Source organism: Dermacentor silvarum, chromosome 7 (genome assembly GCF_013339745.2).
Source record: "Dermacentor silvarum isolate Dsil-2018 chromosome 7, BIME_Dsil_1.4, whole genome shotgun sequence".
In the NCBI taxonomy this organism is placed as follows: Eukaryota; Metazoa; Arthropoda; class Arachnida; order Ixodida; family Ixodidae; genus Dermacentor; species Dermacentor silvarum.
In genome coordinates this window covers 9122454-9134035 of record NC_051160.1, presented here as the reverse complement: position 1 = coordinate 9134035, position 11582 = coordinate 9122454, and the positions used below count along the sequence as shown (strand labels likewise).

General features: G+C 41.7%; 1 protein-coding gene across 1 annotated transcript in view; it reads left to right on the top strand.

Annotated features, from left to right (window-relative positions):
• The window catches only part of LOC119457520 (spectrin alpha chain, non-erythrocytic 1-like), a 153968-nt gene that overhangs the window by 94990 nt on the left and 47396 nt on the right, over positions 1–11582 (top strand). The window contains 17 exon segments of the mRNA XM_049670140.1: positions 768–990; positions 2238–2344; positions 3225–3311; positions 3390–3452; positions 3562–3692; positions 4021–4080; positions 5032–5158; positions 5271–5335; positions 6014–6095; positions 6232–6309; positions 6956–7012; positions 7014–7084; positions 7719–7878; positions 9284–9361; positions 9440–9579; positions 10686–10809; positions 11392–11538. Coding sequence (XP_049526097.1) covers positions 768–990; positions 2238–2344; positions 3225–3311; positions 3390–3452; positions 3562–3692; positions 4021–4080; positions 5032–5158; positions 5271–5335; positions 6014–6095; positions 6232–6309; positions 6956–7012; positions 7014–7084; positions 7719–7878; positions 9284–9361; positions 9440–9579; positions 10686–10809; positions 11392–11538 — 1800 coding nt within the window.

The following is an 11582-nucleotide window of genomic DNA, read 5'->3' as shown; positions in this document are numbered from 1 at the left end:
TAATACCAATTCATTCAGCCAAAGCAGTATGTCCCAAATGCTTGTGCTACATTTTTTATAGGGCCGCAAAGTTTATTGGACATTGGTATTCATGAGAAGGCGCATGCTAGGGCACCCAGAGAAGAAATATGAAATATCACTTGGTGTGCTCAGAGTCCTTCGTACAACTAACTTTGACAGCGTCACAAGCAGCAGCATCGATGATATACCATAATGCAGAGGTTATACGGTTAAAAAAAAAGGTTGCAGAAGCATGCCTGTATTTAACTTTTCAGCACTTGGCATTGTGCTACTCATTGTACACAATAAATGAGGGAATGTAGACGGCATTTGGCTGCTTAGTCTTGAAGCCATCAAGTGAAGCCTTTATGGAGTAAGACATTGGTTGACAAAGCCATCCACAAAAACTTATGATCCATCCTTCATTCAAAATAAAGCTGAAACACTCTGAGGAAATGTACTTTTAAAAACTGTTCACTCCAAAAGAATTGGAAAAAGCAACTGAAGCATGTAATCAGGGCAAAGGGAACTAAAATACGATTATTCACGTGGTGATAACCACAAATAGACTCTGCCTTTTTGTGTTGCTGAACCTGCAATTGTATGGATCATTTTCTAGTAATAGGAGCAGTGAATCGGGCAACGAGCATTGTCGTGAAGAGCTCAAATCAAAATGTTTGCCCCGTTGTATGTCTGGGCTTCTGGGGAGGATCTTTGTTTATATGGGCTTGGGGCACATTGCCCTTTTTTTTTTTTTTGTCATGCAGATCATGACCCTGCTGAACCGCACCAATGCCGACTGGTGGAACGTTCGCCAGATGGATGGTGAGGAGGGCTTTGTGCCCGCCAACTATGTCCGAGAGCTGGAACCACGGATCATCCAGAAGACGACGATGAAGCCCGTCAAAGTGGCCGAACGCCGACGTGTCAAGAAGGTCGTCATGAAGCAGCAACCCGTCAAGGTCAAGAAGGAGAAGCGACTGTCTCCTCGTGAGTTCAAGCCAAGAGTACAAGTTCCTTTTTTTTGCCACTGTAGCTGATAAGTGTTCTTTCAGCCCTTGACCTGTCTTATAACACTGCTTCGGGTGTCCATGCGGTGGTTGCCCTAATGTTTCAACTCGTATTAACTCGATAGCGTTAAGGGCCCCGTGTCGCAGGAAATCCGGCATCGGCGTTGGTGTCGGCGTGGGCTCGCTGGCATCGGTGGCGGAAATAATCATCCCGAACCACATCATCCCGAACCACCCCGACCGGGCAGGCCCATTGCATGGCGCAAGGTGTTAGGGGACAAAATTTAATTTCTTAAACTAAAATCCGTCAGAAAAATCGTAAAGTACAACTTAACCACAACCTACAGACTTGATAGCATCGAATTGTAATTGAATATAATACGAGAAAAAGCCCGATAACCAGCCAGGGATCTTTGGATGCTATCACGTTCCACTCCTAAAGGCGAAGTTTAAGTGTCCTCCAATGCTGATGGTGCGCGGCTCAAGCAAGCAACGCTCACGCAAGAATTTTAGATTCATGGTTACGAACAAAACTCGTTGCTAAGATAAGGGACTGGAGAAAAAAGTGCACGACATGAGTGCTGTCGCACCACTGCAATATTTAGCACAAATAGTAGCAGCACTAAGTTCTAGCGGCAAGTGTGCTTCCTTTAACATCACATTCTTCTTCATGTGAAGCTCGGTTTTATGTTCGACATTGTCGTGGTAAAAGTAGTCCCAGGCAGCAAAAAGACATGAGTTGGGGGCATCAACCAGATTTTTGCCTGTGGACACAAATGGTCTGCGGACCCTCCGATTTCCTTTCAGATTTTTGCATTACCAGCTGTTAGCAGTGCTACCAGTGATACAGTGCTTAACATTGCCTCCATGAGTGCTTTATCTCTGAGCATTAGCTTCTTTTCCGTGTGTGTGATTATATAATGTGTTGCCATGAAGACTAGCTTAGTCTGTACAGTCTAACCTTACTATAACAAAGTCGCAACTGACACAAAAATACTTTCGTTATACCTTGTTACAGATTCATATTAATGAGAACAGTTTTAGATTTACTTAGTCCAATAACTTGTTATATCTACATTTATTATAGTCATGTTTGACTGTATCACATTGCAATGGCAAGCTGCATCCAAGTATTTAACATTCCAGTAGCACGCCGCTAGTGATGGGCTAGGTTTTCAAACGAAAGAAAGCTCGTGACTTAGCTCATCGTTGCAATGCACGTTGCAGAAAAATCACCCAAGCAGAATGGCAGCAGTCCGAAGGATGGCAAGGGAGTCCAGCAACGGCAGGACTCCATCGAAGCCGCCTACCAGAACCTGCTTGCTGTGTCAAAGGTACAATCTGCCTAGTCATTATAGGTTCACCTCATTTACCATCATTTTAATGGCCTTGGCTATTGTGTGCCTAGTTCCTGCCTAGGTCATAGATGTTTGTGTCAGTTTATGTTCTAAAGTGCTGTGGCGCTACTCTTAAGGGCTTCGAACCACGTTCTATTCATGCATGGTTAGATAACAGTAATCATACTATAGTAATAGTACTGTAGCAATAATAGCAGTTGTAGAATAGCTGAATGATAAGAATTCCTGTTAAGTACTCAACCTCGGATCATACTAAGTTGCCTGGTGTCCAATCATTGCTCTGGGTTATTGACTGGCCAGAAGCCAAAATGTGAGCAGATTGAACTGCTTGTTATCACAAGCTCATAGATTGTACTGTATTATTATGGGCTCAGTAGAAGTACTATTTTTTTGGAAAGAAGAAAAGAAAAAGCTTAATGGGCTTAGTCAATAAAGCAGAGAAATTTTTAAAGAGCAGACCAAGAATACACAGCAAACGAGGCCCATACATAAGCCCTATCTGTTTGTTTCAAAAACCAAAAAAAGGGACTTGTTCATACCACTGAGAAATTTGTTGGAACTGATTGAACTTATACATAAGCTATTTGGACTAGTCGACTTCCTTGGCTGTGCTCAGCTCAGCCATTGGTTTCGTTAATTGAGTCTCTAAAAGCCAAAAGTGAGTTGATTGAGATAACCTGTGCATCATTGATAGCTAACCACTTGTCCAGACGTAAGACTAGTCATCTTATCTGCTCATTATCATCTTATCTGCTCATTGTTCATTACGTGTTGTTAATTTTCATGACAGGAAATTGGGGAATGCCTTGCATGCACATAATTTTGTTGGCTGAATGTCTTCTCTGTTGAACTGCAGGAGCGTAGACATTACCTCGAAGATGCCATCCGGCTGTTTGGCTTCTTCAGGGAGTGCAGCGATTTTGAAGCCTGGATGGTCGACAAGGCAAGAGACACTCCCAATTGTTCCTTTAAACGTGGTGTGTCGAATGTTACTCTAAAATACTAACTCTCCTTTTCACAGGAGAAGATGCTAACAGTTGAAGATCCGAAAGAGAACGTCGAAGTCCGCAAGAAAAAGTTCGAGGTTGGTCATTTTTGCTGTCGTCGTCATTTCTCGTGCAGAGCCATAGCTGTCGTGGTTTCATTTGATAGCCGACGTAAGACATAATGACTATGCTCTTTTGGTTTTGTAGAACTTCTTGACCGACATGTCCGCGAGCAAGCAGAGGATGGACGAGATCGACCGGCAGGTTGGAGAGTTTGTCCAGAACAAGCACAGCCAGTTAGACGCAATCCGCAGCCGCAGCCGACAGATACACAGCAGGTAATGTACAGCAGTGTTTGCAGTATTGCCCGAAGAAGTATGGTATCCTGTATGACTTTCATTTTCTCAAAACTACCATCGTATGCGCATTATCAATTACAATGTTCATTGCTTATCTCTTGTTATTCATCATTACATTAAACACTTGCCAGCAAGTGCTTGTACATAAGTGCCACAGGCAGCTTGTATTGTCTACATCTACATCCTTGCTGTGATTCATGGAACGCAAACAGAACTCTTGTCAATATTAGTTTTTGTTAACTTTGGTTGTTTGGAGAGCTCTTGTGGCCACTTATGTTCATGGTAGTGCCTACTTAACACTTTTCAGATGGGACAAGCTAAACCAGCTCAGGACACAGAAGGAACGAAGTCTCGAGGGCGCCACCAGGTAAGCATTCGCAAGGCTGTGCATGACGCTACTCTCTGTGACATACTCCCTGTAACAAAATTTCTGTAATGTGCGATTTCTCAAATATGCTACAATAATGTGTACATCACAAAGTGTAGCCATTGCTTGTTTATCTGCGTGCATGCATCTCTATGCATTCCACAAAGGACTACTAAGCAAATTAGACGTGGACAAGAAGATTTGCATTTGCGACAACTTGATTTGCGCTAGTTGCTTCACTTTGAAGGAATATTGAAGCAGGGGGACAAGATGAGGACAAAAATCAGTGCTAGTCCTGTGTTGTATTCTTGCCCTCGTCCCAGTGCTGCTTCAGTATGCCTTAACGATTTGCAGTTTCACCCAAACAGCAAAGCAGTAAGAGAGAGATAGCTTCTGTGACTGCAGAAGCCCGACACTGTCGATTGCTTTCTTAATTTTCTTCCACTTCCTCTCATATTTTGACCACGTTTAGAATAAGAGGCATTGCATCATCGAGTAGATTACACCATTGCTCAGCACTCTTTGGCCATGACTGGCCCTTGCACCATAAAATACCGCACATCATCATCATGATCAGAATATCAGGCTCTTAGAGATTACGCTATGGTAGGTGTAACTTGAGAGACAGAAAGACAGCGGTATTAGAGAGCAAGCGGGTGTACCTAGTGTTGTAGTTGAGATTAGGAGGGAGAAATGGGCAGGCTGTATGCAATGCATTGGGCAGATAACCAGTGGTTTGTTGGAGTTGCAGAGTGGGTACCAAGAGAAGGGAAGTGTAGTCGGGGACGGCAGAGAACTATAGGTGGCGTGAAGAAATGAGGAAATTTGCAGGCATAAGGTGTTGTCAGCTGGCACAAGACTGGGGCAATTGTAGATCAATGAAACAGGCCTTCGTCCTGCAGGAAACATAAATAGGCTTATAATGATGACATTTCCTGGTTTTCATGATAGCGTGGAGTTATTCCATCGCACCTGTGACGATGCTCGAGACTGGATGACAGAAAAGATGCAGAAAATTGACATCGACGAGGTTGGCCGAGACATGAAGACTGTGCAAGCGCTGCAGAGGAGACATGAGGTACCCACCCTCCACATTTTGTCACAGTTGTTTTGATCATTGCAGTAGCATTTTGATAATGTCATCTTTCATCTTTCTACACAATGGTCCTGTTTGTACGCATTTTTTTTAGAATCTTGAACGTGAGCTGGCCCCGGTGGAAGAAAAATTCAACAGGGTTAACCTTCTGGCTGACTCGTAAGTTGTTAACCACTTTGTTGGGATTTTTTTTATTGCAGTTAAACCTCGTTATAATGAATGCACATCCGACATGAAAATGGCATTGTTATGTCTGATATTTGTTGTAAGCATATATTCATTACATTGCTGATATCGAAGATGAACATTTTAGATTTACTTTGTTATATCTGATAATTTGTTATATCCATGTTTGTTATTCCCATTTACTGTACTAAATGTGATGAGGATTAAAGCAATCAACTAATGCCTTTTTATAGTTTATTCAGCAACTTCGGCATAACTGCCCGAGTTGTACTATCATAAAGTAGTAATTTGCTTGTGTAGTGCTTTGTTGTACTGAATTTATTGTGTCAAATTTATTTTGCTACATTTTTTTACTACTACTCTCAGCATTGCCAGTTTTGCCAATGAAATCGCGTGATGACTTGGGGTTCTTATTCTTCCAAACTCAAGTTACTTGAAATTATTTGTTCTGTGCGCATTATTCTGGTGTGACAATAATTTGTTTCTTTTGTGTCTGTATGTGTGCTATGATTTTGCAAAATACATATTACACTTATTACTTTCCATCAAAAACCCTATGTTATGTAGTACACATAGTCTGTCAAAGTACCATTCACTGTTCTTGAGTAATACACATGAATATATTAGTATATGTTGTTGTTTTTTCCATAGGGTAAAAGCTGCTTACCCAACCGAGCGACCTAATGTGGTAAAAAGACAAAGTGAACTGCAAGGTCTCTGGGACCAAGTGAAGGTAAGAAAGTCAAATGTCAAAAAGAAGCTGTCACAAATATTTAAGCCAGTAGCAGCAACTCGGCCATTAGAGAAAGTTGAAAGGTCTTTCACTAAGACCACCTCTGAGCCTGTTGCCGACATCACTAACCCTACAGGATCGAGCTGCTGAGAGACGTTCCAGGCTTGAGGATTCCATGGGACTTCAAATACTTGCAAACAGTGCCAAAAGCTTGGTGAGTAATCTGGTTTATCCTTTTTATCTCTTAGAACGCAGGAAGTTCATCAACCTAAGTAGTGTTTGGACATGTATGTTAATTAATACCAAAACGAACACCTTGAAGGCTGACGACGTGACGCATTTTTCGTGAGCGAAAGCGCAACACATGACAGATGCCTATCTACCAACGACGCGAGAGTACTTATATGAAGTAATGCCGTGGCGTGTCCATGCTGCATTTGCTGGGATGCCGGACAACAGATATCGCGACAGCGTAAAATTATCTCTGCACTTGCAACATACTCTTAAAATTACCAAGTAATATTTCACTCGAGTAATTGCATAGTAGTGTCTTCTGCCTAAGTATGATATATTTAGTTTAATTGAAAATATCAACATTGTGTAAAAGACTGCAGCCGCCATCGGCAATGGTTGGCAAAGTTCTCTAAGGTATAGGGCAACACCACCTGGTGGTGTTGTAGGTAACAAAGCTTCGCGTCAGGTTACTGCAAACTGCTGTCATCAACAGAAACCGGCAGGAGCATGATTTTTGCAGGCGCATGTGTTGTAATGAAGCTTACAACCTGCCACTGTACGTCACTTGCACTATAAATCGCGCCATAATGGTTGTCTTTAATACATACTGTCTTTTTTTTGTCCAGCTTGCGTGGGTGAGTGAGGTGAAGGTTGCGCTGAACAGCTTCGAGCCCGCCCGAGACTGTAGCCACAGCTGAGGATAACCTCAAGAAACACCACGACCTTGGAGACGACATTCGCAACCACGAAGACGAGTAAGCAGTGTATCTTTTTAATGAACCTTCCTGATTTTCACAGTTACATCTGGTTTGGGCTAATGCTTGGTATGTTTTGGAGACAACTTCATGTTAGCACTGGTAGGTAAGAGGCTGAAGTTACTACTCTTGGCAAGATGAATCTGTTCCATCCATAGCAAAAACAGCTAATGATGTCTCTGGGAATTTGTTTGCACGCACCTGCTTGATGCATAGTTCCAGCATTTAAGTTTAACATATGCATGTATTACGGCACTTTATGGCTAGTAGTGGCCATAAAAATTTGGCCTTGCTGTGGCAAAAAAATTTGGCCTTGCTTTGAGAACCTAACAAATTGAGCTCGTCATTTGTCCCGATTCATCTTGCTCACTGTTGTGACGAATGTTCACTGACATCACAACACGATTGCTACTTGCGCATCACTGCAGTCAACACCTGCACAAAACGTTATTGTGGAAATGACTCTGATACTTGAATCTGATCACAAATTTTCTTAATGTTGTTTGCTTCTCTTAGATTAGCCATTAGTTAGGCACTAAATGATTGATTGAGGACATGGTTCTTGCATGACACAGCTTATAGTAACAGTGCTGAAGGGTGGGATGACCATAAGAGCGTTGACTTGTCTGCGCAGGTTTGCCGACATCCAGGCACTGGGTGAGAAGCTGCTGCTGAAGAACAAGGACAATGAGGAGATGAAGGCAACGTTGAAGCAGCTGCAGGAAGAGCAGAACGCGATCCACCGAGGATGGCAGGAGAAGCTCGACTACCTCCGGCAGGCCGTTGACCTTCAGGTACCATATAGTTTCCATTGTTTGTTGGTTGAGGAAGTGTTAGTTTTGGATACAAATGCTTGTCGTTGCCCATAGATGCCAAAACTTGATAAGTCGATAAGATAATGAAACTTTTTTATCTTCTTTACCATGGACAATTAGGGATTAGGAAGGACACATACCTAAGGGATGCAAACTGACAGCCCACGTGGTCCTATCATTCTAAAAAAGGGACTGAGCTCTCATGGAACACCAACATATTTCTATATTCTTTTTTTCTAAGAACTATAACTAATTGGACTTCACTTCTCGCCGCTGTTGTTGAATGCCCTACAGTATCGTCCTATTTACATGTCCTAGAATGTATAACCCATTGGTCTGATGTACGTGAGCCTTGATTGTCACTTCCGTCGCATCTCACCTGTTTAGTTTCTGGAACTTTATGATATGGTATATGCACTAAGCTTCCTGTCGTGATCTTTCCCATTGTTTAACGTATCTTATTGTATTCCTTATGTATTCAATGTATGTATTTCATTTATAACCCACTCCTACCTAAGGTCTGAAACCGCAAGTGGCAGTATTGAAATAAATAAAAATAGATAGAAGTGATAACTTCAAGGGGGAGAAGGGCTTTGCAGGGGTAACATGGGGCCAAGGCTGCTGAGAAAGTAGGGGTTTAGATATTGCAAGGTGTAGAAACGTGAGTGCTGCATCTCGTTTACTATCTAGTGCTCGTTATCACCTGACACTGGCTCTTTCCTTTGTTCATGCTTTTGAGCTTGTTTAAAAATGTGCAGCTGTAGCAGAGATTGAAAATGTATAAGCCAGCTCTTCTGTCTAAATGAATGTGCACAGAATTTAAATTCTGGAATGTTGTATTGAATACAATATCTCTGAACAGGGTCAGCTCTGCATGACTGCTTTACGTTACGGTTTGTTGAGTGTACAGTTTGAAATTGCAGACGCATATACCATCGCTGCACAGAGAAATTGTTCCAAGTTTGCTGGCATGCTTTTGCAACACTCTCAGCTTCTAGTTTTATAGTGTCCAAGCCTTGTGTTAGTATGCTCATGCACAATAGCTGTATAAAGTGCACAATGACACGCAGTATTTTTTGTCTGACTATGTAAGAAAGCTAGCTTTTTCATGCTGCCTCGAGTACTTCATTGTTAGTGTGGCACTTTGCTTGTCCTGCGGTCTTCAAGAGTGATCTGATGTCACATGTGTTTCATCATCAGTTGTATGTAGTAATTTAACTTATTACTCATTTTCTAGTTACTACAAACTTTCCTGGCTACATGAACTTTTGGTTTGTGCTCCTTACTTAGGCAGGGGCTGATCTTGTGTTAATCACTGTATAAAAGCTGAGCCTATGACAGCATCATTTAGTCTGAACGTTTCCTTTCACATATGTTATTTCAGATGTTCAACCGTGAAGCTGACCAGATCGACAGCATTACGAGTAGCCATGACGCGCTGCTGGACTTTGAAGACCTTGGAGTAAGTGTGCATTCTTTTTTAAGTAAATAGTGATTTTTTGCAAAATCAAATAATTGTGAACAATTTGCGCGAATGCAGACCACCCTGGACGATGTGGAAGCACTGTCCAAGCGTCATGAAAACCTCATCAACACCCTCCTGGTTCAAGACCAGCGTGTTTCCGCCTTCAGCGGCATGGCTGACAAGCTGATTGCTGCTGGACACTGCAAGAGCAAGGAGTAAGTGTCGTTAATTTTACCGGTTTGGTAACAGTGGTTACTTATCTCTGCCCATACGTGCAATGTTCTTTTGCTATGCAGTGGTACACAGTCAAATCTCGATATAAAGAAATTATCATTATAACAAATTTCTTAATATTATTTGTGTTCATAACTGATTAACGTGATCGACCAGTTGCTGTGCAAAGGTGTATAGTTCAAATGTCAATATATAACAAAGTCCTCTATATATCAAATTTTGCTATTATTATTTATGACCATAAGTGATTAACAAGAGTGACGAGTTGCTGCTTAGTGGTATGCAGTCTAACTTTATGTAACAGTATCCACGGTATAAGTAACTTTGTTATTTATTATTTCTGGCCATAAGTTACAAACAAGGTTAACAAGTTGTTGGGCAAGGGGGTACGTAATCAAACCTCTACATAATGTAATCCGCCATGCAACGAACTTTGTTATAATTTATCATTTCTGACCATCAGTGACTAAATGAGATTGACCACTTGCTATGCACTGCTATGTAGTCATGCCTCAATATAACAAAATCCTCAATCTAACAAACTGTTTTTCATTTTCTTATTTTTGTCACATGAAACACTATGTACTTTTTTGGTTTTTTTGCCATGATTTAGCAAATTAATTCGGTTCTGCAGTTTTGATCTAATGCAGTGCATCTGCATCGCATGCATCCAAGCTTCTAACCTCTCAGAATATTTTCAGCTCTAAGGTTTCACTCAAGTTCTCAAATAGCCGCTGCAAATAACACAGACGTATAGCTGAAGAGCTCTGTCAAACATATGGTATGATATGTAGCATTTTCTGTTTTTTACATTCTCTTTTGTATATACAAGTTCTTCATGTAAACAAAGAAAGATTACATCGGATTCATTAGCTATACATAGTGTAGCTTGTAACTGCTTTGATCGTACTTCTCTAGTTTATTTATGCTGAGATACACCTTTACGGTCTCATGTTAATTTTTTCCATCTTGCTTTAGAGTATGTAACTAGCATAAAAATTATATTCCTACATTTTACTGCCTTCCTGGGCACTTGTGGTAATTTGAATAGACAAATGACCATAATCTTCTAAACCTCTCTCATTAGGATCGACAAGCGACGCAACCAGGTTGTCGCCAACCGCCAGGCGGTGAAGGACAAGGCGTACAAACGCAAGGAACTCCTGGAAGAGTCGAGGGTCTACCACGAATTCAAAGCAGAGTCAGCTGAGGTAAGATTGCAGCAGATTGCAATCAGCAGGATTGTGATACATGTGGCTAGAACAAAGTTGAGTGATCATGGGGGCATGTTTTTGCTTTACTTTGTTTATCGCTGGTTATGTGCCATGTGTTACAATTTAGCACATATTGCAATTATTAGTCTGTCATGCTGTGTCACTAGTTGGGCGGTCCAGTTTACTGCTTTTGAGTTAGACTAATTATAAATAGTGTAGTGAGAAGTCTTGCATTTGTACCTTTCCTTAAGCAGAGACCTTCACATGCATGTTGAGGGCATGTCTTTGCTCTGCCGAATCATAGACGGTCATAAATACAAGTAACATAGATTAGGTAGCTGTTTGACAAGGGCATTTCATATAGGTGTTTAATATGGACAATTGGTATAATCTTCGATATATGCTTCCACATGCTTAGCCAGAACAAGCCTTGAAAGGCAATAGGAGCACACAACTAAAACACATTTTCGGTGCATGTGCCACTGTGCTGAATTTTACCTAACGCAAATGTGTAAGGGCTCCATCTGCTGATGCTAGCTTCGGCAAAAAACTTACTGTTGTTGACCTTTTGACCGCCAGATGTCTAGCTGGATTCAGGACAAGCTCAAGATGGCAGCTGACGATTCCTACCGAGACCTGACCAACCTGGAACGCAAGCTTCAGAAGCACGAGGCCTTCGAAGCCGAGCTCAAGGCCAACGAGGCTCGGCTCCACGACATCAATGCGGTTGGTGCTTGTTTTTCATTTTGCAATACTCTATGTTAAACACA